This window comes from Chrysemys picta, chromosome 24 (assembly GCF_011386835.1).
Source record: "Chrysemys picta bellii isolate R12L10 chromosome 24, ASM1138683v2, whole genome shotgun sequence".
Lineage (NCBI taxonomy): Eukaryota > Metazoa > Chordata > Testudines > Emydidae > Chrysemys > Chrysemys picta.
The window spans coordinates 14,187,207-14,214,305 of NC_088814.1; the positions used below are offsets into that span (position 1 = coordinate 14,187,207).

Here is a 27,099-nt window from a genome sequence, read left to right on the forward strand (position 1 = left end):
GCTCGGGCCCCCCCACACTCTCCCCCTGCCCTCCCCTCCCCATGGTACGCTACCTGGCACAGTCCAGCAGGGAGGCGGTTAAATGCCTGGCTGCTGTGGAGTGGGGAGCAGGGAGCCGTGGCTAGGAGGCACTGGCGGTGGCCCCGGGCCCCGCGCCTTGGGGGGCCTCGCGCTTCAGGGGGATGCAGAAGCGTGGGGCCCAGGACAACCCAGAGGGTTATCAGGGGCCTGGCACCAGCAGCAGGGGTTGGGCCCGACCCCACACTCACCGTCAGGAAGCAGAGCGCCCCGGCCCCAGCCTGCTCCACTCTGCGGCTCCTCGCATCGCTCAGAGAAGGGGGCTTGGGGGAAGGGTTGCAGTGGTGGTGAAGCAGGGGCAGGAAGAGTTGGGGGTGGGGCCTGGCATGGACGGGGGGTTGTCCCAGGCCCGGCACCCCCTAGCGATGGCCCTGGCAGTAGTAACCAGGTAACCTCCTGCCCCGCCAGCGTTTGCATGTTCACGTCACCATAATTTGGGGGACCACGGGGACAGCAGGTAAGGGACGGCCCTGGGGGTTGCAGACTCTGGTGAGGGGAAGATGCAGGGTGCTCCTCCAGGTTGGGAGGCCCTGTCTGGAGCTATCTCCCAACCCCAGGGCTGCACATCTGCCAGAAGCACATCTCCCCTCTTGGAGTCAACCTGACGCCCTCACCCCCAGGACTGAGTCCTTCTCCAGCCCCCTTTCCTGAAGGGCTGTGACGTGGGCTCTGGGGGTTAAGAAAATCCTCCCTCTGTCCAGGTGTCCCTGACACCAGCAGCGTTCTTTCCGCTGCTTCCTTTGTGCTGCCAGGCAAGGGGAAGTCACCCTCGCCCCCAGCCAGCCCGGTCATTTCCATCTTCACACACAGGCATGTTCAGCCTGAAGGCTCCTTGGATTCAAACCCTTGGCAGAGGCTGAATTTTGCCTTAAAGGGATATCGTCCTTTCCCTTAAGTATGTCATAATGGATGTCCTGGTGAATTCCAACTCCCGCTCCCCCTGGGGATCAGATGTGCCTGAGCGCAGCAGCGTAAAACCGGACATATGCCCTGGGGCCTGGAGGGAGAGCCCATCTGCCACCACCCCATGTCCTCGAGGGGTTGGCTGTGTGACTGCTTTCCTCTGAAAGGTCAGCTCCACAGTTCACGCTCTGAGGCTGAGTTCCAGGCTGGTGGCCTGGGGGAGTGTTGGGGGCAGGTAGAGGTTTAGTCAGCCCCTCTGTGTGGGGTGTCCATCCCCAGGTGACCAGCATGAGGACATTCCTGTGCTAACAACATGACTTCCCCAGGGTCCTGGCTGGGCACACACACCTGCTGAGAGGGTTGGTCAGGGCTTTCGTTCTCTCCCACTGAAGCTTTCCTAGACATTTTCCCATCTTCTTCAAAAGGCCTTTCCCTGTTTTCCTCTCCTGGCGCCCCCTGTAAGCCACCATCCGTGGTGCTCTCTAGGGCCAGGTCTATGCTTTCCTCAACTGCAGAACTCTGGCTGTGAACAATTGGAACAGCTTGTTCAGTGACAGGCACCTCTTGGACCCCTTTGTCTCTGAGGGCACTGCTGCAGGAGTTCATCTCGGCACCTCCCTTTGCTGCTGGAAACACGCTGCTTCTCCCTCCTGCCGGGGTGTCAAAGAGACTTTCTCTGTCTCTCTTAGCTTCTGGGATTTCCCCCTCCTCCCTGGGATCTCAACACAAAGATGCATTTCTGCTGTGGGTGACCACATCCACACCCTTAGCCACATGAAAAATTATACTCTGTCCTTGATTTACCAGCCGTTAATAGGCTTCATCTCTAGCTCTGCAGACCCAACCCTCTCAAAACCTTTCAAGTTTCAGAGTAGAAGCCGTGTTAGTCTGTATCCGCAAAAAGAACAGGAGTACTTGTGGCACCTTAGAGACTAACAAATTTAGTAGAGCATAAGCTTTCGTGGACTACAGCCCACTTCTTCGGATGCATCCACGAAAGCTTATGCTCTAATAAATTTGTTAGTCTATAAAACCTTTCAAGTAATCCTCAGGTGCTTCAGGGGTTTCTGTGCTGAGGACAGTGAATTAACGTGAACTGGCTGAGGCTTGTTGTTTCTCAGCTCAGGGCCCTGATTTCTCTGGTGCTCCGGGTAGTTCCACTGATCACACTTCCTCAGGCTCTTCCTTGACAGGAGATTTGTAATGGGAATTACTAGGAGAGGAATGATCCTGGGGAAGTCAGTGCCCAGCCTCCTAACCCTGCTCCTTTGTCTTTGTTTAATGAACAGATTAAAGATAAAAGTATGTACTCAATACGTTCAGTGTCCATACAGTCTCTGTGCACATTGGATTTGAATGTTGTCCTTCATCTGTACACCACAAGTGTCCATTTGAAATCAAAAGATTCCTAATGCCCCATGGGCTACCTCCCTATGATACACAGGGTCACAAACATCGTGGTGAGTAGGACAGATTACTAAGTAATCACAGTGGGTTTCAGCCCTGTAGGATCACCTGTAAGGATTTTTCCTTCCTTTAAAGAGGGCAGAACCCAAACCCCATTCAGTAGATGCAGGGAAATCTTACAATAAATTCTTCCCACATGGTCCCCTTTGTAAAGCTCGTCTATCAGAGCTTGCCTTAGCACAAGAAAATAAGGCCACGCAGTGGTAACCACACAAACCAGACATCATTTACTACGGGGAAAAGGGTTAGGATAGGATAGAGAAGAGTCGGATTAACAAAACTTTAACTCTGGGACTGCTCCACTCTCACAAACAATTAGACCCATGAGGTAATGTTGATGTTCTCTCTACTTTCTCTTGCAGTAACAGCGATGGACGGACGCTGTTCTCTTGACATTGGACATTAGGGATGGACTTCTATGCTGGACGCAGGAACGGGCGAGTATAGAGCTAACTAAAACCCCTCCCTATCCCTCTTTGCGTCGTCTCTGCCTGGATGTTAGACCCTATCTACGCGGATTCAATCCGTGCGTGGGAGTGTGCTTCCCAACCCAAAATAATATAGCAAATGGCAAAAGATCACAACATTTTTTCCAAAGTCCAAGATGGCCACCTTATATATAACCCAAAAGATCCATGCCTTTCGTCCCTTCTTTTACTAAAATTTGGCAGGGGCAACCAGCATTTTACACACCGGGAGACTGGATTTGACCAATCGGGGGATATTCTGGGACAGGGTGACCCATCCAGAAGGGGGTTGTATATCTCCTCTGATATCTCCTCCCTCTGTCCTCTATCAATTGAAGTGGGCGTCAGCCCTGTAGAACCACCCCGAGAGGGGATTTGACCAAACAAGGAAGTGCTGTAGTGGAGTGACCTGCCCGCAAAAGGATCCCGTGATCCCTCTAAGAAGTCCCCCCCCACCCTTTACCAATTGGTGAGGGTTTCACTCCTACCTTAGGCCATCTCAGAAGGGAAACATGTACAAATCAGAACAGGTATAGCCCGAAGTCTAGGCCGTGATTTCTGCAAAAGACACCCTTGGAACGAGACGGCCTCTTCCACGCAGCGTTGTGTTGCGACTTCCAGGGCGATGCTGCCAGCCACGCAAACATGGAGCTCCAGAGATCGGCGGCTTCTTGCCTAGACCTTCGGGCACTACCTATTCTGATCGATACATTTCCCTTCTGGGATGGCCTAAAGGGTGTGTGTGAAACCCTGACCGATTAGTAGAGGACAGTGGGGGGATTTCATGGAGGGGTAATGGGCCCCTCTCGCGGGCAGGTCTCCCCACCATGGCACTAACCCTATTTGGTGAAATTCCCTCTCTGGTTGGTCCTAAGGGGATGAGGCCCACCCCAACTGGGAGGAGTTCTCGGAGGGGTCACATGACCCACTTCCGAATGGGTCACTCTCCCTCAGAACTTTCCCTCATTGTTCAAATCCATTCCTGAGGCAGATCGATGGAGATAAAACACCCCCAGATTGGTAGAGGAGTGGGAGGAGCTCTTAGAGGGGTCACATGCCACTCCTTGCTTCCGCTCATGTTTCCATCTTGACCCCAAAAGTCTTATGTCATGGGGTCAGTCTCATGGTGACAGATGAGCGATGCCTTAGGGGTGACGGGCGAGGTCCTATGGCTGAAAACAAATAACTGCCCTTAGCCTCAGGGTGGTTTGGCCTAATGGCCAGAGTCAAAATGGCTGCCCTCCCACATAGGTCCGTGTAGCCTAACGACCACAGTCCGTGCGGCCACCCTCTCCGTTGTGGCTGTGTGGTCCAACGACCAGAGTCCGTGCGGTCGCCCTCTCCGTCGGGGCTGTGGGGCCCAATGAACAGAGTCCGAGCGGCCGCCCTCTCCGTCGGGGCGGTGTGGCCCAACGACCAGAGTCCGTGCGGCCGCCCTCTCCGTCGGGGCTGTGTGGCCCAACGACCAGAGTCCGTGTGGCTGCCCTCTCCGTCGGGGCTGTGTGGCCCAGAGACCAGAGTCCGTGCCGCTATCCTGTCTCTCATGCCTGTGTGGCCCGATGGCTCCAGACAATATGACTGCTCTCTCCCTCAGTGCTGTGTGGTCCAGAGACTAGAGTCAATATCGCTGCCCTTCAGAACAGGGCTGTTTAGCTGAGAGTTCAGAGACAAGATGGCTGCCCCTCCTCTTGGGGCTGTGCAGTCTAGTGGCATACTGGGGAGGTGGGCTGCCACCCAAGGATGGATGGCAGCCAGGGCAGGAGGACCCGGGCCCTTGTTACTCCACCGGCTCCTAGCCCAAGGCCTTGTCCATGGCCAATGTGTTTGCCATTGATTCAGTGGGGATCCAACCAGAACATCTGACGTCACTCAGCATGACAATGGCTGGTTCACCCAGGTTACTTCCTACAAGATGTCTCTAGGCCATGGGCTGGGGGGTCTCTGGGCTCCCGGCGTAGGAAACTCCCAGAGACTCCGATCTCCCCTGCACGTCTGCAGGGCCCTGGGGATGCGGCTGGGTCTTGGCTCCTCGCGGCTCTGCATTCAGGAGCTTCAGCTGCTTCTGGACTGGAGCCCACAATGTGCATCCTCCATTTTCGGCGCTCTGTCTAGACTGAGCTGAGCTGCTCCCTTTCACACGGGTGCTCCAGCTGTAGCATGTCCGGCAGGGCTGGGGAGGGGCTTGGCTTCCTCCGCCTAGACTATGGGGTTCTGTGTGGCTGGTGCACCCGGCACATCCTGCTCTGCCTCTTCTGTCTCCTCCTTCCCAGGCAACAGCTGCTTTGGCGTCTCACAAGAGATGTGATCGGCGGTGGGCTCAGTTGGCTCCTGTTAGCCTCTAGATGTCTGTAGGAGGGAGAAAGGGCAGGAACACAAATCAGAAGAATAAAACCTTCAAGCAGGGGAGTTTTCCATGGCACAAACCCCCCCACACACACTTTGCTAAAGCTCATTTGCAACTTCCCTGAGAGCTGGCATTGCTTAAAGAGAGCCCCCACCCCCGCAAGTTCCGCTGCCCTGTGGGCTGGCAATGGTTGAAGGGAGTCTGGGAGAATTTCTCCTCTCTCCGCCTGGCTCTGATGACTGAGGGAATCACATGCGAGAAGCTCTGGGAATGTCGGGCTCGGTGCAGTGGGGTGAGATGTCCAACATGGAGCCCAAAGGTGGGGTTGTCCTGACTCTGCAGTAACTTCATTCCAGTCAGAGAGATTTCAGAGCTCAGCTACGGGGTTCTGCCCTGTAACTGTGTGTGGGGATGGGGCAGAAGTGGGGCAGTGATGCACTCATGAAAGGAGTAGGGCTAAGGGGGGGCCCGTGCTGCAGCCACTAAAGCCCCTGTGTGCTGCGTTCCGGTCGCGCCGGCTCTGCCTGGCTGGGATGGGGGCGAGGCGGTTCCACGCGCTGCCATTTCCCGCCCTGAGCCGTGTTGCCACGACGAGCACCACACCGGGAACCTCTGTCCCTGGTGCTGGTCTTTTCTGTAGGCTCCGCTCCCTGCAGCTCTCATTGGCCGGGAATCGTTAATCCCGCCCTGGCCCTACTCCCCAGCCCGTTCCAATCCTTCTCTTGACTCCTGACTCCGGCTCCAACCCTTGGCTCCCCTAGGCTCGACCTCCACCACCCTGACCACTAGGCCCCACCGCCTCTGCTCCAACCCCGGGCCCAACCATCCGTGCTTTGGTGTCCGACACCAGCGATATGTAGGAGTCGTTCACCTCACTGCTTTCCATGCGTATGGCCCTGCCTTTGTCAGCACTGGTTTTCATCTGCCATTGTTCTGCCCAGTCACAGATCCCTTTCAGCTGCTTCAAAGTCTTCTCTATGCCTGACTAACCTACATAATTTTGGTGTCAAGTATCAGGGGGTAGCCGTGTTAGTCTGTATCTACAAAAGCAACAAGGAGTCTGGTGGCACCTTAAAGACTAACAGATTTATTTGGGCATAAGCTTTCGTGAGTAAAAACCTCACTTGAAGAAGTGAGGTTTTTACTCACAAAAGCTTATGCCCAAATAAATCTGTTAGTCTTTAAGGTGCCACCAGACTCCTTGTTGTTTTTCTACATAATTTTGTGTCATCTGCCAATATCCACCTCATTGTTCAGTCCCGGTTCCAAATATAAGAACATAAGAAAGGCCAGACTGGGTCAGACCAAAGGTCCATCTAGCCCAGTATCCTGTCTTCTGACAGTGGCCAATGCCAGGTGCCCCAGAGCGAATGAACAGACAGGTAATCATGTAGTGATCAATCCCCTGTCACCCATTCCCAGCTTCTGGCAAACAGAGGCTCGGGACACCAAAAAGTTGATAAGCGTCTGTTGTACGTACCATAGCAGGACAAAGAGGTCTTCTGTGTCGGTCACAGTTCCCTAGTCGAATGCAGAACCTGACACAAGATTTCCAAGCTTCTGCAGCCATTTGTAATGTCTCCTGAGGATGCACCCTGTGGTCCTGTCAGATGTCAAAGGCACTTCCTGAAAAGCTGAAACAAAGAGGAAACGGGTTGAAAGCCCCATGGTGCTGATGTGACTGGTGCCTAGGAAATCTCCCCTTCAGATGGCCGTTGCCACATGCTATTAACTACCCAAGAGTCTGGGGGCACAGAAACAACAACTCTGCTACTCCCAAAATAGCCCTGGACAGAGAGGAGACCCCATTCTGTGCGTAACTTCCCCCTCCCCCAGGATACACACGTCCACACACATGTCCACACACTAAAACACAGGCAGGTGGGGGCAATTGTTCCTGGGACGTAACAAAAAAGTGTCAACAGCAGAGGTGTTAAATCATCAAACATTTATGCACAGATCCGCAAAGGAATTTAGACTGAAATCCTTTGTGGCCCTGTGCCTTCATTCCTTAAGAGGTCACAGGGAAAGATGTTTCCCATGTGCACTCAGGGGATTTCCTATGAGCTGATAACCAACCTCTGAGTGGTTCCCTGGCCTGCAATCACTCCATTACAGAGAGGGCAGGTGATGAATTTTTCCCTACAGAGGGTAATTGTCATCATCATCATCATGCTTAATAATAACAACAGCCCTTTTCAATTCTGTCCGGCCTTCCTTTAGAGACTTTCTGACCTTTCTGAAGACAGTCTCCCCACACAGCTCTAAGGCTACCTCTATGCTAGGAGCTAGGGATGGTTATCCCCTGCTCCCGTACACATCTTGTGGGACCTCGATGAAAGCTCGTGTGACCATCCTTCTTCTTTAAACGCTGTCCTTAGCCAGAGAGGGACACATTCAAACCTGTGTTCAGGCCTTGTGCTGCACCCCTGTACTTCCCACAGAGGCACAAACACACAGAGCTATTTCCTTACCTTCATACAGGCGGGAGATGCCATCTTCAGTCACGGTTTCAGACAACAAGTCGCAGTAATGGCGGATAGTATTTCCTAGACATACAATGGATCTCATTACTTTTCAAATCCTTCGCTGAAAACTGCTAAAGGTGCAGCCATTCCCCCAAGACAGCCCTTGGGAAATTCAATACATTCCTTCCATCTGCTCACAAAGCACATAAAAGCATCTGATGCACAGAAGTTACTGAAAAAAGAAGAACAGGAGGACTTGTGGCACCTTAGAGACTAACAAATTTATTAGAGCATAAGCTTTCGTGGACTACAGCCCACTTCTTCGGATGCATATGCATATGCATATACGAAGAAGTGGGCTGTAGTCCACGAAAGCTTATGCTCTAATAAATTTGTTAGTCTCTAAGGTGCCACAAGTCCTCCTGTTCTTCTTTTTGCGGATACAGACTAACACGGCTGCTACTCTGAAACCTTTCATTATAGAAGTTACTGAGAGGCTGATTTCCAAAGGAGATTGAATTCACATCATGCGGGTTTCCACTAGGCGCAGCCAAAGAGTTGTTGTGGGCAGGGGAAGTTGGTGCAATCAATACAGCTAAATTGCTCCCTTAATCTTGGAATACATGTTAATTCTGTCTCTCTCTCTCTCACACACACACACTAGAAGTCTAGAAAAGGGCTTTGAAGGAAGCAGTTCAAAAAAGATCAAGTGAATTTCTCTGCTTACCAATGAACAGGGCTGCAGAATGCCTTATTGTTGTCTGTGAGCTTTCCAGGTACTCTAAGGCCTGGAACAGGAATTTGGGGATGTGGTTCTCGTTGTTCTGCATCTAGGAGGGAAGAAGGAAGAAATGCGCAATATACAAATGACATGTTCTTCCCATAGCGAAGGGGCCAGGAAAGCCAAAGCACACAGCCAGGGCAAAGCAACAGCCAGTATGAGCCCATACACCACAGCAGCACCTCTCTGGAGTTACTAGTGTGTTCTCCAGAACCTCAGCTTTCATTTTAAAAGACACAAGTTTGGAGGTCTGACAGTTGTGGAGAAAAATTTCAAAAATGTGAAGGGATTGTAACTCATGCAGAAATGAACCAGCAGAGAGCCTGGAATAGAGTCCTGCCGCCCGACCGAAGCGGATGGGTACTCAGGGTGTGGGGTTAGAAAGGTCTCCCTCAAGTCACCATTCACCACTCTCAAGGCACAAGGAATCCACCTACCAAGCACTTCCAGACACACTTCAGGAGCTGTGAGGAGCCATCCCAGGCCATGCTGCGGAACAGCCTCTTCAAATGAGCCCACCTGAGAAACACTGCGCAGCGGAAGAGCGTCAGTTTACATCTCTGCAAGAGAAGGTGAGACCAAGAGGGTTCTCACTGAGAGAGGGATTGTCTGGGGGACATCGAACCTTCCCCTGTCCCTTTTCTCTCGCTTTTCCTGCTAGTGGAGATTCCTGTTATTTGTTCTACACAGGACTGTGCTCAGGAGAGGGAACTGAGACTTGGCTGGAGACAGCCAGAGCCGTCCTGTCTTTGGATGGTTTGGGACGGTTGCCCAGGGCCCTCTGCTTTGGGGGGCCCCGCACTTCAGGGGGACGCAGGACCTGGGCTGTGCTGGGGCCAGCAGCAGTAGTCCCGGCCCGACTAAGTTATACCCCACCTCGCCAGCACCCAACGTCGCTCGGGAGAGGAGAGGGCAGGGGCTTGGGAGGAGGGGAGAAATAGGGATGGGATGGGGGAGGAGCAGGGGTGGGAAAAGGTGGAGTGGGGGCTTGGGGGAAGGGGTGGAGTGGGGGTGGGAGGTGGACGGGGGGGGGGGTTGTCCCAGGCCCAGTGCCCCCCTATGGGTGGCCCTGGAAAGAGTCATAAGAGATCTCCACAACTCAGTCCTTCTATGCAAAGAAACTGTATGAGAGCGTGAGTCAGCTTTGGGATCCCAAAGAGTCGGACCAAAGAGGCACACGGATCAGGCTTCCCTCCACATCCCAGTTGGCCCAACGAAAGAAGGCAACGTCCGGTGAATGTTGGGAAGCGAGGACCTGCTGGAGAAGGTCTCTCAGGAGCTCCAGGGAAGAAGGCAGGGCAGCTGCACCCACTTTCCAGAAGGCTGTGGGCAGATACCAGCTCCCTGAACCGAAGGGCACTTACAGATTTATGCTCCCTTTTCTTTTGCTGCCTCTTGTTGGGAACCTTTGGATGCAGCAGCCCAAAGGCCCGAGGCCTGTCTTTGCAGTAGAGGGTCAGGACTCTTTCCCAGAAGAAGGCTTTTCTTCCAAATTGTGCTATGTGCTGTGGGGATGGATGAGGCCCTAGTTAAAGGCAGGCAGTATCAGAGCATAACGCGACAGAGTCATAATCCGCCCGCTGCTCCGGTTCCCCCTGTGTTAACTGACTTGGCTGGCGGGAGCAGTGAGGCCACCAGGCTAGCGCCATAGACAACTTGTGCAGAACAGGGCCTGAGACACTGTGCAGGGCAGTGCAGCCCCTTGGTGTCCCAGACGCAATTTCTGTCTGGAGAGCACCGAACCCTAGACCCCTAGAAGATTAGGGGAGGGGGTGGGAAGGCTGCTGGAGACTGGTCTGGGGAAGGGGAGAAGCAGCTGCTGGAGCCTTGCAGGGATGTGCTGCTACAAAACACAGCAGTTCTTTTGCTCTTCAGTTCCCCTGAGAGCCGGGCCATTCCCGACCCACCTCTTTCCTGCTGGGAATCTCCACCTCTTTGGGGGCTGGTGTTCTCCAGACAGCTGGTCATCTGCCCAGTGCCAGCCCCTCTCCCCCAGGCCAGGCTGCAGCAGGGGCTGGGAGCAGGGCGCTGAGGCTGAGGTTTGCCGAGAAGAGCTCTGACAGGGAGGTGGCGGAGCAGGAGATTCCCCACCCATGGCGGGGGCACTCCTAGGAGGCTCCATGGCAGGGCTGAGGGGCGGGAGGCAAGGGGATGGGGAGAGAGACACAAGGGCATCAGAGGCAGGTGTGGGGGGGGAAATGGGCTTCTCCTGCGGTTCCAAGCCTTACGTCATCAATGAAGGGGCGAAGGCTGACTGCAATGTCCTGGGAGATGGAGCCAAGCCCCTCCCCGTCGAGGAGGTAGATGATGTCTCCAGCTTTATGCATGGCCTCCATGACACACACTCCATCCCTGTCACCGAACGTGTCCATAATCGCTGGCAGCTGGGCCCGTAACAATTGCACCTGCAGGAATGAAGAAGGCAGCTCATTACTATCCTGGGTGACAGCCTGGAGCACATGCTGGACCATCCCACTCCCACCTATGAGAAACCACGGCTGGCACAGCCCCCCAACGGGGCAGAAAGTCATTCTCCTCTCACTCAGTGCCAACTGCTCACTGTAACCTTTGTCTTTGCTCACCCCGCCTCCCCCATTGCATCACATCTGCAATCAGGGGTCAGCTCACGGGAGCAGGGACCATGTCATGCCTTGATTCGCTCAGTAACGCACCTCCAACATTTGAGTGCCGTGCGTTAAACAACAAGGCTTGTGTGGGGATCTCGCTCTCATTTCTGAGCTATTCGATAGACATCGGCTTCCTCGGTCCCCGGGCAATCAACGCCTCTCACCTTTGCTGGCTGGAGCACAACACTGCCAAGGCCTCGCAGACTGAGCCTACGTATGATGGGATTTTTGTCCTGGGTCCATTCCATGAGCTGCGCCTCGAGCTCTGATTTTGTTACTATCGTCTCAATGGAAGGACTCTGGAGCAACTGGAAAGAGCCAAATCAACATCCGGTTGAGGAGCAGAGGTCTTCCTGTGGGGTCTGTTCCCTGGACAGTCATCTTTACCAAATGGCCACTTACTCCCGTACAAAGTCTCTGGTGTGTAGGGAGCCAGTTGCTGCTCTTTCAGTTGGTTCATTCCCAGAAGTTAGACTAATGTATAAGTCACAAATAAACCCGCAGGGAAAGGGGAATCTCCAGGCCCCATTGAGTGCCATGGAACAACCCCTGGGGCAGAAGAAAAGCAGACCCCAAGAAAAGGTGAGGAGAGAAGCATGGCCTTGGGGCAGTGGTGAAACATCTCCTCTTGTCATATGATCCCATCTAGGCACATCCAGCCAGGGGCGATCTCACCCTGTCTCTCCCTCCCTCTCTCTGCCGTGCCCCACAGCCATCCATGTGTGGAGAGGAGCTAGCTGGCTGTAGGCTGCTGAGCTCCTGACAATGTGCCCCAGAGCTTACTGGCCTGAGCTGCTCTGCAGAAAGCCCACTTGTGCCTGTCAATTAATGAATCTCACCTCAGTGCAGAAAGTCATGGCGATATGTCTCTGCTCATCCTCCTTCTGACTCTGGACAATGGTGACGGCCTCTCTGAAAACTGCAGGGAGCTGAGGGTTCTCAAACTCGATCATGGCTCTGGAACATGGAACAGAAAGTCCCTTGTGGTTATCAAGGGGGAGAGAGAGTTCCTCACTAGTTGCTGGGCTGAGATGGCAGCTGGAACAGAGGAATATTTCACACGGAAATCCCATTGCCAAGAGAGACCCAATGAAGAGGAAACTTTGGGCTCCTACCTTGCAATTAGGCCAACACCCTGCGAGTAGTAATATCGGGAGGATATCATGTCCCAACCCTGCTGTAACTGGATGCCGGCAAATTCCTTCCAGTATCCGGGCATGGAAAAAAGAGTCTTCACAGCCTCCACTGACGTGCTAAAGACAAAAAAATCCCAGTGTCAGGCAACGAGATCACCCCCAAGCATGGCAAATCTGCACAAGCCCTGGGACACACAGCATGGTCAGCAGTAGCTAGCGACCCCGAGGATAGATCCAGTGTGATATCATGGTGCTTCCCTTCCCAAGGGGCCCTGTCTACACTGCAGATTCATTGAGATTGTAACCAGTTACTGACACTAGCTTCTTAAGATGATTGGTGTCATCACTCAATACGGTTGAATACTTGATTCTTTACTGTGGCAGGTAACAGGACACAAGCGGGCATGTGCGGCCAGATCCTTAGTTGGTGTAAGCGAGCAAAGCTGTGTCAGTTTACAGCACCTGAGGTGGCCTCTGGCGCTCTGTGTTTCCACTGACGCTTTGGCAGGTGGCACACGGGGATGGATGCACAAACATGACTGCTGCCTGACTGTGTAGTGAAAGCAGCTGGCCTGTGGACGGAGTCAGATGAGCGAGTGTGACTCACAAGAACACACGGCTCTCAACCCTTTCCCCTCAAGAGAGACCTGCACCGAACTGAGCCTGGGCGAACTACAGCACCCGAACAAATGATGGCCATGAACAGAGCACACGTGTTTAGCAGAACAAATCTGTTCTTCCTTTTCCTTTCAGTCATTACCTTAGGGGGCTGAGGCAGCTGGACCCCTCCTCGGGGCTGGATGTCTCGCTGGCCCTGTAGGTCCCTGGCAAGCGCAGCTCCATCACATACTGCACTTGCCTGACGCAGAGCATGAGCATCTGGGGATACATTTCCAGGATGGCTTCTCGGTATCCCCACAGGAAAAGGACCTCGTAAATGGTCCTCATTGCCTGGAGGGGGGAAAGAATTTCAGTCAACTATCCCAATCTGCCACCTGCCCCCATTGCCATTCGCTATTGTCCTTTTCTCATGTCTCATTTCCTCCACAGGGTATTAGAAAAGAGGATTGGCTCCTGAGAGGGGAGGAGACATTTTGAGGCTCCTGAACCATCACCCATTCCTGGAACGAAAGCAGGATGGAGCCCTATGGAAAGATCAGAAGAGTCTGGATGACGTTATTCCCCGTTGTTTCTCTTAATGGTGCAGACCCTGTGCTTTGGCTTTCCAGCCATGACTGGACGGGCTGAAACCATCCTGAGGAGATCCGTTCGCATAGGCCCAGTGTTTCTGGCCCAGTCAAAAGTACTGGACATCTCATGATCCCATGCTGGGAAGCTCTCTAGTCACAGTTTACAGAGCCAAGAGACACCGGAACTGCAGCTGCTCACTAAAGGGCCATCTAGAGCAGAAGACAACTGAGCCAGGGGACCAGCAGATAAACCACTTCAGATCTGTAACTTTTACCTGGGGGAAACTTTCTTTACACGTCTTTGGTTTGCTAGGAGGTGGCCAGGACACACTAAGGCCTGGTCTGCACTACAGAGTTAGGTCAACGCAAGGCCGCTCACCCAGCATCACCCTAACTATGGAATTTCCTTCCCGTCGGCAGAACTGCCCCTCGGTTCCAAATTAATAACAATAATAATTAAAAATCTCTCCACGAGTGGCAGAGAGTCCAGGTTGATGCAGTTAGGTCGATGCAGTGTCAGTGTAGACACCGTGTCGCTTACGTCAACTGGCTTTCAGGAGCCTCCCCACCCTGACCGTACAATCAAGACGAGCGCTTCTGGCGAGGACGTGCACTGCCGACACAAGCAGCAAAGTGCAGACACACACAAGGGATGGAATTGCTGTGGCGGCTGTATGCCGAGGTAAGTTAGGTCGACTTCATTGTGTAGTGGAGCCATGGCCTGAAGCTAAGAAGGGGTGAAGCTCCCGCGCACACACAGATGCACCATCCTCCCTGCGGTGGCGGGTTGGCAAAGTGACATCTCAAATCTCACTTACAGCCAGAGACACATTGCCGCTCTTCTCCTCCCGGCGTCTCTGCTGGAGCTTGTCCAGCAGCTGCTGCAGCACCTCCCTGGTGAGCTGTGGTTCTTCACCCAAGGCCTTCCACAGCTCAATGGCACATCTGCAAATTCAGAAACAGAAGTCTGACCTTCCCTGCTTGGCCACCTCTTGCCCTCCCCAGGGAGAGACTTGGCGTGTAGGCAGGAAAGGCATCTCTCAGAGGACACACCGATTGGTGCAGAGAGGCTGAGGCAGGGCAAGTCCCTTCAGAGAACGTTGTATTTATTCCTTTCCCCTAATGGGCTATTGTTCCTGAAGCTACAACCGCTGTTTCCAAGACAGTGACCATGTACTGACCACAGAGTGACCACCAAACTGTGACCCCCAGACTGTGCAAAATTCTGCTCTGTTACGCTAGGGTCAGTCCCGAGGAACTTGCCTGACCTCACTGGAGTTACTCTGGCTATTTGGGGGTGTAACTGAGACCCAGCGTTTGGCCAAGTGTCTCTTAACAGCTCAATCCTACTGCAGTGTGGTGGGCGGGGTCAGACACTGAATCAGAACATGCCCTGATAGGAGAGGACTCAGGAGTTTGGAAGGGGAGATTGTACTGCCCAGTGGGACAGAGATGGAAGGAAACTAGTACTGAAATCCCCCTCCTCTCTTCTCTCCATTCTTGCTGATCTAAGCACTGCTGGTCCTCGCAGGCATCTGCAGAGGAAGACTGCAGATGGATCCAAAAGACTCCAGTCATTGGACTTCCAAGTTTGGTGAGGAAGGTCGGACATGGTGGTCAAGCCCTGGGGACATTGAGAATTAGGTTGGACAAATCAAGAGTAAATGGCCTGGATTTGAGATCTTCAGGAAGCTTGGCTGAAATTCTGTGCCAACGCTGCCGAGTTTCTATAGCTTCTGAGCACAGACCCTGGAAAGCACTGTGGCTGTTTCAAGGAATTCAAACCTGAAAGGTTTACAAATCAAACATTCAAATCAATATGAAAACCAGCACTGTATTCCTCTGGTAACTGCATTGGGTAAGAAAGTCAATTTCTTTCGTGCTGCTCTTCAATTTGCTCTCCCATGTGACACAGATTTGTCTGTGGTCCGTGCAGAACTGCACTGCAGAGGATGCCGAGGAAAACCGGCATTTTGACCTCTGGCTAGGGTCCAGTTGGGTTTCACGGCCCCTAGGCACATGGGGATTGTGTTATAAACACCACAGCTGGATGACTCTGCAAAGTGATCGGCAATAACCAGCAGGACTCAGATGAAAAGAGGCACTCACCCCGCTCAGAGCCATTATTCCCGGCTGTCTGCAGACTCAGGCAGGCTGCACTGCATTTACGCTCAGGTCATGTGTGGATGATTTTTTTTGTTGTTGCAACAATAAGGGCTGGAAATTTGTGTCTTAAGAGATTTATCTCTGCTGTACAGCTCCATAAGGATGAGTGCATTTTCTCAGCACTTCCTCAGCCATGGAATAACTAGGGATCTGACTACAGGTAACAATCCTGCACTGGTCCCCAGGGGACAGACAGATGGGCCTCATGGGCCTTTTCCATCTCTGCCCTCTCTCACGCAATAGGGAGCAGCCAGACCTCATGACCCAGGGATGTGGAGTGAGCCCCAAAGTCATTTATTGGCCCTGTACTGGATCAGAGAGAAAGTGGAGTGACCCATCGAAATCAGGACAATGCTGGAATTCTCCAGAAAACTGGCACGTCTCCATCCCGGGGAGTGCAGGAGGAGGGGTTGGCTCCTCAGTGGCTGTGCCTGGGCATGTCCTCTTAGTGAGAATGGACAGCTCTCTTCACCGCAGGAAACTCCCTCCAACTGTGTGAGCCTGACAGACCCTTCCCGGACGGTGGCCTGTCAGTAGGAGCAGGAAGAGAAATAATGGCCCGAGGTGATAACAGAGCAGCTCCCTACCTGTCCGATGACAGCGTGTGCGCCACACAGCTCAGAACCACATCCTGGGGGTGGGAGCGAGCCAGCAAGGCCGTGGCCCTCAGCGCTGCTTTTCTGGCTCTGGGATCACAGACGTCGTCTAGCCACATTAAGATCCTTCCAACAACGTCTCCAACCTGGAAGAAAGCCAGAAAGTTGAGGGATGGATTTATCAATGAGTGACCTCCTCCCAGGTAACCCCATCTGGCAGCCCTGCAAACTGCCTCTCACCTCACTTTCCCATCTCTACTCCTCCATAATCTCAAGAAAGAGGCTTTGACAAGTACAGGAACCCCAGTCTTCCTGAGGTCTGGTTTAGCACCTTAGGCTCAGAAACACACACAAAAGCCTTCCCCAAAACCTGACCGTGGGCACAGCTCAAACTCCCCTGATGTCCCAGGGCCTTCCCTGCCTTAGCAAACTGCTCGCAGCCCTGCTCTCAAGGGCTTCCCTGCAGGAGCCTTTCCTCCATCTCTGCAACTTCCTGTTGCTCTTTCTACCACGATCAGTTCCTCAACACCAGTGGTTATCAACCTAGTTTCCGTGTGGGCCACATCCAATACTATCTCTTTGCCCCTGAGGATGTCCCAGGTAGAGAAGCACTGCTCCAAACCCAGCTGGTTCTACGGATGTACCCCAGAGCCCATCCCAGCGATGGCAGGCAGGGCTACGTGGATGGGACTAGCCAGCTCCAGGCCCCAGCCCTATGGAGAACCTCCACACTGTGGGATTTTAAAACCTGCCGTAACAAATCTTAAAGCCGGGTCTCTAACCTCGGGCTCAGGCTGTGGCACTCAGAACAGCAGTGCAGACATGGTGACTTGGGCTGGAGCCCAGGCTCTGAAGCCCCCTCCTCCCCTGGCTTCAGAGCTCAAGTTCCAGCCCAAGCCCAGAAGAGGCTGCATTGCTGTTTGGCCCCACAGTGCCAGCCCTGGGAGCCCAAGTCCATAGGGCCAGGCTTTACGGCTCCTGCTGCAGAGTTTGCAGCACAGGGTAGACAGACCCGAAAGGGACAAGCCACCCCCTAGGGCTCTTCCATGAGGAATCGATCATTGCTCTTTCCTCTCCTGAACAAGGAGCAGGAGCTACAACCCGGGTGGCTGGATTCTGTTGACCTGTTCTGCTAGCAGGAGGTAGAGCCTGGCACAAATCAATCTGCTGATCGAGGGGCCATTTGTTAACTTCCCGCCGGGACCTGCTGGAAACAGGGAACTTGGCCAGAGACAGGGACGACCTGCAGGGAACCCGAGGAACAGGCAGGTTTGGGGAGGAAGCTCAGGCTGAGGATTCGGTTCGTTTATGAGTCTCCGAGTTTCCAGGAAAGCCAAAGCCCAGGAAGGGAATAAGTCTGCACTGACGCGCCACGGGCAGGCGGTATTTGGAGAAGGGCGGGAATGTCACCTATTTCCAGGCTGAGTGATAAAAGGCAATGTTTAAAGAACTGTAGGGAACATGAACCTTGATTCCTCTCTCAATAACCCACCTGCGCAGGCTTGGGCAAGTCAAGGAGCTCTCTGGACTTCAGTTTCCCCAGGTGTCCAATGGGTTCAATTCCTACCTCCCAGGAGGGTGGTGGAGTTTCATTAATCGGGGGAGTAAATGATACCGAGAGCCTCCTACCCAGGGGATGTAGAAATGAAGTCTGCCAGAGACCTCCCTAGGCCAATCTAATTCAGGGGGGCAGACACTCAGATCTGTGGGGATGGGCAACAGGATCAGAGCTTGGGAGAGACAGAGAGAAAAGTGCAAAGCCAAATTCCTCCTGATACTTCAGCTGGACAAACAAGGCCCTGCAGCATGTCTGAGGAAACCATGTCTGCTCCTGGAGCCTAATGTGGAGGCCCATCGGCAGACTAGGTAAGTGCTGCGCTGCCAGGGCTGGGGCTCTCGGCACCTTCAGTGTGGCTGGGCTGTCCTCAGGGACGTGTCAGAGCTCCAGCGGGCAGAGAGCACGTTACAAACCTGACGCCGCGGATCCCCGCGGCCAAGCGATGAATGGAAAGGGGCTGAGCCAACCTTCAAAGCACCATGCCAGCGTGTCCCAGGAACGGTTTCCTAGGAGAGGAAATTCTCCCCTCCCCCTGTCTGCGCAGCATCCCCTGCCCCACGGCAGGAGTCTCTTACTCTCTCCATCTTGTCTCCGTGTAGAGATACGATGGCCCTCAGCTCTTCCTCTGCGGCTTTAAATCGCTCCAGGGTGGGTGTTGTCAGACCCTTCACGGCTCTCATCAGCAGGGCTTGGGGCTGGGCTGAGGAAAGCTGCTCCCCGGGGGTCTGCAATGAACAGGGACAAAGCCTGTTGGGATGGAGTATTTCCATTGGGCAGCTGCCCTGGAATAGTCTGTCTCCGCGGGAGGCTGGCAGGGCCTAGTGAGCGTGGAGACTCCGGCTGAGCCCTTTTCTTAAAAAGCCTCAACAGGTGCCGAGGTTTCCTCAGTCTTTCATCCGCTCCCCTCGCCCCCTCTGCCTGAGAAGAGATGGGAGCCTCTCAGCCAGTGCTGGGACCCCAAGGGCCACCCCATTTCCTCCCTCTCTAGCCCCTCCTCCCAGGAGCCCAGCTTGTGCTGAGAAAGCCCCAATGGCCTGCAAAGCCCATTCAAGTTGCTTGTTGAGTGCAGCCGAGGGGTCGCTGGAGAACCTGCCCCGCGTCCCATCCCACCTCGAGCGCCTGAGCAGATTGGCTCAGCAACTCTAGCAGCCCACGGTGTCTGCGCGGAAAGGACTGAGAACAGGCCCCAACGGAAATGCCTCTTCCTTCCCCACCTCGCAGCGTGTGGCGCTGCCACAAAACAGGCAGAAATCGCCGGCAGGACAGAAAGTAGCTTCGACTGAAGGAGCGAGTCTGCCTGGCTGAGGAGTATCCCAAACTGTGGGCTTCTGGGGCCAGACCCTTGTGGGTCAGAACTCACTGGGCACAATGTTAGTCCAGGGGACCTGGTTCCAGGGTCTTCTAAACCCAGGGCCTGGGGTGCTGGAGGCCTTTGTCCTGGTGTCTCAGGCACCTCCTGAGTATTACTGCAGCTGGCCTGCGTGTCTGGATCAGCACCGTCTGTCCTGGATGGCAGCAGCTGAGGACACAGCAGAGCACACCAAAGTGACACACTCGCATAGCTACTCCAGCCCCCCGGCGTGTCAGAAGCTCCCAGAATTGCAGACTTTTGTATGTGCTGCAGGGTGCTCTGTCACTAATCATCAGAGTTACAATGGTGTCTCAGTGTCTACAAGTGCAGGGATGGGCCTCGTATGATTTTCAGCAGTGCCTGTGTGCCATGAAAAGTGCATCAGAATCAGGCACCTGAGTCAGGCACTTCTGCGAATCCCACTAAGCACTTGTGTACTTCTTTAGGTGCCTAAACCCCTTTGTCAATCTGGATTATTTGCCTTATGCAAACAACCTAGAGAAACTCATAAAGACTGGCTGGAGTTGATGACGTGCAGAATGTTTCCTTTCAGCTCCCTGAGCAAGGGGCAGGTAGTTCTCCTGTCAGAGATACCAGCTCCGGGAGACATTAATACACACAGCAGGGGATGCTTTCCATTATCTCAGTCACAAAGCGTCATTACCATTGTCATATGGGAGCTGCTTGGTAATGAGGGGATGGGAGCGCGCTCTTCTTCCTGCTCTTCTGGACTCCCTTTTCCGCACTTCCCCTTCGACTCAGACGGCTCCTCCTTCGTCCCTGAAGCAGAAAGAAACATTCGTGACATTTCGCTTTTCCATGTGTTATCCCTGGTTTACAGAGGACGGAAGTCGGGCCCACAGCCCTGAAGCGACTTGCCCAGGGTCAGACTGAAGGTTGTGGGCAGAGCTAAGCAGAGAACTCCGATCTCATGGCTCTTCGCTGGGGGCTTTTACCACATGAGGCTTCCTCTGATCTAGGGGCCAGTTTCTTTTCCATGGTGTATTCTACTCTTCCCCTCCCCTTGCACAGCATTCCTGTCAGTGATGGGCAACAGGCCTCATTTGCACTTAACCCCCCAAGAAGTAATGACTCAGCTCTGGTACGGTTCCCAGCTGTGACCTGCTGAGACCTCTGGAGCATTTTACTGATGAAACAGACCCGATCCAGGAGACAAGAAATGATTTCCTACAACATCCAGCCTCTCTGTTCTCCTTACAGCCTGGAGCAATGTTAGTACTCCCCACCCCACAGTGCCAGACCCCCAGAGGGGGGTGATCTGACACTGTCAGCTCTCCCCACCTCAGCGATGGACCTCGGCCACCCTGTCCAGGAGGATCCGGCACTAAATGGATTCCAGAGTCTGAGGTTCCCATCACTGTCCCGTGAGAAGCCCTGATGTGTAAGGCTTGTAGAGTGACTGGTGTGAGTATTCCTCACATGCTCCTCCCCACAAACCATGTGGATTGAATCCTCACCTGTAAGATCCAGTTCAACTTTTTCTGTGTTCTCCTGCAGCTTCACCTCCTCTGACTCCACCTGACTCTCAGCTGTTTTCTTCTTCAGGGACAAGTGCGTCCACCTTCGTGGTGAGGAAACTGTTCTCTCCTCATTGCTCTCTGCCATCGAGGTGTCAGATTGGCTACAGACACAGAGTCTTTTCATGCCTGATAAGATGGTCCATGAGCATTTGCTTCTCTGGGGCTTCTCTGGCAAGGCCTGTTCTTGCTGGCTGAGGACAGAGCATGCCTCGATTGCTGCAGGTTGGAGGAACACTTTGTGCACAGGGATCTCTCTGTGCTCCCTAGAGGCGAGTCTTTGGAAAAAGGAACGAAGCCTGGAGTAGAAAGAAGGAGGAAATGGGTTTTTCTGTCATTCTCTAAAGGAAAGGAATTAGTTTGCCCAGGATTCACAGATCCAAGAGACTGGTCTTTTGAAGCCAACTGCTCCTCTAATAGCCAGCCAATTCATACAACCAAGAACATAAGCAACACAAGATCGCCCAGCCTGGGTAAAACTGTCTGACAGTAGCCAGTGCCCCAGAGGGAATGAACAGGGAATGATCAAGTGATCCATTCCTGACGCTCATTTCCGGCTCCTGGCAAACGGAGGTTAGGGACACCATCCCTGTGCATCCTGGCTAATAGCCATTAATGGACCTCTCCTGCATAAATGTATCTAGTTCCTTTTTGAACTCTGTTAAAGTCTTGGACTTCACAACATCCTCCGGCAAAGAGTTACACAGGTTAACTGTGCGTTGTGTGAAAAATACTTCCTTTTGTTTGTGTGAAACCTGCTGCTTATTAACAGAGACTTCAAAGGGGGCACTAGGATGTGACTCAAGGACCATTTGATCTGTAGTTAAACACTGTACCCCTGAACTCTACCCCCATGATTAGACCCAGCTGAAGACACATGGGACCGTGGTGAAACAGAAATTCTTCTGCAGACGTTCTAGGGCCTGTGTTATGTAGGGGGTCAGACTAGATGATCAGGACTGGCCTTAGAGCCTTTGAAACTATGAATTTCTGAACCTAAAGATGGCTCTAACTGCTAGTGTGAAGGTTGCTGCTCCTGTCCAAGAGGAGATACTTTGTCTGAGGTTTCCTTGGGGAGAGGCACCTGGATCCCTGTTCCCTCTTTCTCATAACCTTCCTTGGACAGAGCACATCACAGGTTCTCCCCTTTTGTTCTCTAACAGGAAACCTCCATCCACCAGATCTGTAATTCCTCCCTTGCTAGCACAGTCGCTGGCTACATTTCCTAGCCTGACTCTCACCTCATGGATCTCACGCCTCCTCTGCCATTGGGCAGACATGGAAACAGCAAAGGTCAATTTATATTTTCTTTGGTCATTGCCTGGGTCTAGTTGCAAAACTGCTTCATTATTAACCCCACTCCTTTGTGCACAGAATGTTGGGACTCTGGGAACAGATGGGGCCAAGCTGAAAACCAATAAACCTTTGTTCCCAGAGAACCCAGTAAAAGGAACAAAAGATTGTCATCAAGAAGATTTGAGGGTCTGGAAGGATGGATTTGCAGCTGCAAATATGTTGATTTAGTCTCAACTATTTCAATATCTGGAATTTATTAGCATGGGGAAAATAATCAGTAAACTTTAAATGAAGAATTTCCCATGCTATTTATAACATGCAGTCAGAAGTTTGGCCACCAACACAATAAGAAAGAAATCACACCGAGACCCATGACCAATGTAGGCTACAGTTTATTTAAACCCCTTTCCTGGAAAGGAATTGCAGGGGGGAATTTACACATCTATTGTATAACCCAATGGGGGTATAGTAGAATTTGTAGAGAGTTTTGAAGTCTATCTCCATGAGATTATTTCTGAGAGAACTGCCAAGATGACAGCCAGGGGATGGGAGTGGAGCTGTATCCCTTTCAATAGCTTAAGATTTATTTCTTCTGCATTATTTGATCTCATTTATGTGTGTTTCAATCATGTAAAGTCTGAGATAGATATTGTCTCAATACACATACATTAGCCAATCATTACATGAGACAAAAGGTTTAGATTCACAACTTGAAGGCAATGAGTGAATTAGAACATAACAGAACATAAGAATATAAGAACATAAGAACGGCCGTACTGGGTCAGACCAAAGGTCCATCTAGACCAGTGTCCCGTCTACCGACAGTGGCCAATGCCAGGTGCCCCAGAGGGAGTGAACCTAACAGGCAATGATCAAGTGATCTCTCTCCTGCCATCCATCTCCACCCTCTGACAAACAGAGGCTAGGGACACCATTCCTTACCCATCCTGGCTAATAGCCGTTAATGGACCTAACCACCATGAATTTATCCAGTTCTCTTTTAAACGCTGTTATAGTCCTAGCCTTCACAACCTCCTCAAGTAAGGAGTTCCACAAGTTGACTATGTGCTGTGTGAAGAAGAACTTCCTTTTATTTGTTTTAAACCTGCTGCCTATTAATTTCATTTGATGACCCCTAGTTCTTGTATTATGGGAATAAGTAAATAACTTTTCCTTATCCACTTTCTCCACATCACTCATGATTTTATATACCTCTATCATATCCCCCCTTAGTCTCCTCTTTTCCAAGCTGAAGAGTCTTTAATCTCTCCTCATATGGGACCCGTTCCAAACCCCTAATCATTTTAGTTGCCCTTCTCTGAACCTTTTCCAGTGCCAGTATATCTTTTTTGAGATGAGGAGACCACATCTGTACGCAGTATTCGAGATGTGGGCGTACCATCGATTTATATAAGGGCAATAATATATTCTCAGTCTTATTCTCTCTCCACTTTTTAATGATTGCTAACATCCTGTTTGCTTTTTTGACCGCCGCTGCACACTGCGTGGACATCTTCAAAGAACTATCCACGATGACTCCAAGATCTTTTTCCTGACTTGTTGTAGCTAAATTAGCCCCCATCATATTGTATGTATAGTTGGGGTTATTTTTTCCAATGTGCATTACTTTAGGGGCAACTCCAAGGGAAATACTATTTATGGAGATATCAATCTAAATTTTACGTGAGTTTTGGTATCTTCCCTTTAGGTTCTATCCACGGAAATTCACCCATACTCGTCTGCTGAAAGATAAAATCATGGAAATCTGCCTCCAGAGAACGTGGAAGGCTGACGCAGAAGGGGAACTGAAAGATGCCCACATTCAAATCAAAACGGAACATTGAGAACTGACTGTTGCAACGCTGGCCCCACCAGTCCCTAGGACGGGGGTGGCCAACCGGAGCCTGAGAAGGAGCCAGAATTTACCAATGAACATTGCCAAAGAGCCCCAGGAATATGTCAGCAGCCCCCCATCCGCTCTCCCGCTCTAGCCCCCAGCACCTCCCGCCCACCAGCAGCCCCGCCAATCAGCGCCTGGGAATCTGGGAATTACCTTCTGTAAAAACTCATCTTCTTTCGAACACCTGTGGAAATTGGTTCAAGAAACTGATTCAAGAAGTTGTTGACAGATGGATAGTACGCGTCTATCAGCAGCTCCTTGGGTCACCAGCCGTCGTCAACCAAGCCAGTTGGCAGACTGAAGGCAGGGCAAGAATGCTGAAGCAGAAAGTTCTTTGCTGTTGGGATACGTGACATCACAATAAACTTATACATAAACACACCTGGACACCCACCCAGAGAGACGCACCCACAGAAGCTAGTAACATTTACAACATTGAGAGATGCACCCAAACTCTCTAGTATCAGAGGGGTAGCCGTGTTAGTCTGAATCTGTAAAAAGCAACAGAGGGTGCTGTGGCACCTTTAAGACTAACAGAAGTATTGGGGGCATAAGCTTTCGTGGGTAAGAACCTCACTTCTTCAGATGCAAGTCAGACTTGCTCCCAATACTTCCGTTAGTCTTAAAGGTGCCACAGGACCCTCTGTTCCAAAATCTGTAGGAATTTTGATTTGGGGGAGGGGATCATAGGTGCTGACTGCACGGGGGAAAAATTAGCGGGTGCTTAGCACCCACTGGCAGCCAAGCTCTACCCTCCCCCCCAGCCCATCTCCCGCTAACCAACTCCGCCCCCTCCCTCCCAGGGCCTTCTGCCTGCCACAACACACAGCTGTTTGGCGGCATTCAGGACGCTCCCAGTGGGTGGGGGAGGAGCAAAGCCGTAACTCACCCAGAGACGTGATTTTATTAAAAGGTTCGGAGGCCCAGAAACACGTTGACAATGTTCGAAGGCCCTGTGGGAAGGAGCAGAGCGTTGGGCCTGTGGGGTCGATACGATGACTCAGTGGAAGCTCTTTGGGGCAGGGAGAGCTTTGTGTGGCTGGGCAGGGCCTAGCAGAATGGGGCCCCGGGCTCAGACTGACGGCTGTGCAGCCAGTGGCAGGACAAACAAATAACAGTGGGGGGGGGGGGGGGAACAAAACGACACATCTAATCGTTGGGATTTTACACAAAGACCTTTCAGAAGAGCCCCAGGCAGTGTCTGAGCTGGCTCGGATGAGGCAGCAAGGGGCAGCGCAGCCTGAGGCAGTGAAACTGCCAATCCCCCAGGGAGCAGTGGAAGCAGGCCCAAGCCGTAGCAAAGAGCGGTTCCTGCCGGGAGACGGGAAGCAGGCAGATTGCAGCTCTGTGGGACAGAGAGTGTCTGTTTGTTCTGTATGTGGACAGCACCTGGCACAATGGGGCTGGTCCCTGAGTGGGGCCTGTACACAATGCTAATAAAACAAGGGGATTTGTTGGATTACTGGCGAGCTCTGAATCCCCTGAGTGCACAGGTGGCAGGTGACGGGGCAAGCCCTGGACAGACGGGATCTGCCCAGCCAGGGCAGCATGTGCAGGATGGGGAAGGGGAAAGGCCATTGGGAGTGTTTCAGCAGAAGCAAAGAAATCAGGGAACCAGCCCAACCATGGCGGAGTGAGGCTGTTCCCTGGGCTAGATCTCCACAGACAGCAGTCATGGGCAGGCTGGGAGGGATGGCCTGGATTCACTTTGGATTGGCTCCAGTGTAAATGAGACGAGAATTGTCCCAGAAGGGCCCAGGTACAAGAGTGACAGACACTGTAGGTGGAGGCTGTGAATAAAACAATTAGGTGCATTATAAAACAGTAGTAAAATAATCCCCCTGCTCCCCTTCTCCTGATGGGGGACCCCAAGTCTGATCTTGTACCTGTCCATGGGGCATCATCACTGAATGGGGGAGCTGTTAACAAGGCACCTCAGGGATTGGCTTTAGCCCCCTCACTATTCAACTTTGTAATTAGCCATCTGGAAGTAAATATAAAATCACTGCTGATAAAGTCTGTGGCTAGCACAGCTTGGAGGAGTGGTCAATAATGCTAATGACGGGCAGTTGTACAGAGCAGCCTGGATGGTTTGGTAAACTGGGATTAGTAAAACAAATGCAGTTTAATACAGCCAAAAGCCAGGCCCTGTAGCTGGGAACGGAGGCTGGTGGCCACACCTAATTCAGACCCTGGGTCTGTGTTGGAGCAGACGGGCGTGTCTGGCTCAACAAGACAGGGTGCTGGGGTCCCGAGCTGCCAGGGCAGGAAAGCAGGGGCAGAAGTAGTCTTGGCACATCGGTTGGCAGCTCCCAAGGGGCTTTCTGTGATCCAACCCGTCACAAGGGACAAAACACTCCAATCCCTCCTGGTGGAAGGAGCCAGGTTTGCTCTTCAAATTCTGTCCTTGGTAAATGTCCAGGTCTGGGAATGTCCCACAACAGCATTTCTAATGGGAAGCTGGCTGCAGAACAATTAAACTGCTGAGAGCTCCTATGCAGGAGGGGTGGGAATTCAGTCTCTGTGTTCTGTCAGTGCAGCTAGAGCAATAGGAAAACCTCACCACTCACTGTAGCAACTGTCTACTCCAAAGTACTATAGGAGCATTTTAAGTATAGACAGCCTGAGAGTGAGACCAGATCTACCTCCAGTTGGCACTAGGGATGCACCAACACTGAGACTACAGCAATGACAACAGTTCAATCCTGCCAGAGTTGGCAGGATTCAAACCTACATGGGAAGGCCCCAAGGGATTTCTAGTCCAGCACCTTAACTCCTCAGCGACAACTACCTGATGGCCATTGGCCTTCCTACACTATGATTCTCTTCTCAGGAAATTATCACTTCACGTTGTTTGCTCAGACCAGCCTCCCCGGCCCACTCACTGCTGTGCGGGGCTGTAAGTGTGTCCATTGCTGGACAGCAGGAATTCCTGCCCATTTCCCTTCCGGCTGGAGCAGGATTGGAGTGTGTTTGTGTTAATGACATTGCTGTAGATTGTTGTTCGTTCCCCATCTTGGCTATTCAGACAGTCCCTTTCCCATTCAGATCTCCAGGATCTCATTCCAATAGCAGGTCCGGTTTTCTCTGGGGCACTGCCATGTTTCATGGGGTTGGTGAGTGAACTCAGCCTTGCATTCCGTCCTTGATGCGGCGGGACAAGGGTGGTCAGTTTTGTTGAGTCACAAAGTTGGCAACCCTAGATCCAGGGGAAACAAACACCCAGCGAGGCT

The 27,099-nt window shown here is 52.4% G+C and overlaps 1 protein-coding gene and 2 long non-coding RNA genes across 3 annotated transcripts in view; all 3 read right to left on the reverse strand.

The window, feature by feature from the left end:
• LOC135977348 (uncharacterized) overlaps positions 1-27,099 on the reverse strand; it is a 215,647-nt gene that overhangs the window by 106,400 nt on the left and 82,148 nt on the right. The window lies entirely within an intron of this gene.
• LOC135977350 (uncharacterized) lies at positions 2,663-8,561 on the reverse strand. Its single transcript, XR_010594803.1, has 4 exons — positions 8,455-8,561; positions 7,734-7,808; positions 6,740-6,893; positions 2,663-5,261 (listed from the first exon to the last, which is right to left on the reverse strand). It is a non-coding gene; the product is annotated as an uncharacterized LOC135977350 (long non-coding RNA).
• Positions 8,922-26,435, reverse strand: LOC135977379 (maestro heat-like repeat family member 5). The gene is made up of 13 exons (XM_065578059.1): positions 24,020-26,435; positions 20,611-20,969; positions 19,797-19,912; positions 19,142-19,300; positions 18,357-18,506; positions 16,215-16,369; positions 14,280-14,406; positions 13,032-13,222; positions 12,251-12,388; positions 11,975-12,092; positions 11,300-11,443; positions 10,737-10,913; positions 8,922-9,068 (listed from the first exon to the last, which is right to left on the reverse strand). The coding sequence occupies exons 1-13, from the start codon at positions 24,034-24,036 to the stop codon at positions 8,922-8,924; spliced, it is 1,998 nt and encodes a 665-aa protein (XP_065434131.1). The 5' UTR covers positions 24,037-26,435.

What these genes read in the sequence shown, in the direction of transcription:
- LOC135977379 (XM_065578059.1), bottom strand. An exon ending in GCAGCTCCCATATGACAATG is followed by an intron (nt 19,301 to 19,796) that starts GTAATGACGCTT and finishes CTGTGTCCTCAG; the next exon opens with CTGCTGCCATCCAGGACAGA. An exon ending in GCGGCAATGTGTCTCTGGCT is followed by an intron (nt 13,223 to 14,279) that starts GTAAGTGAGATT and finishes TCCCCCCTCCAG; the next exon opens with GCAATGAGGACCATTTACGA.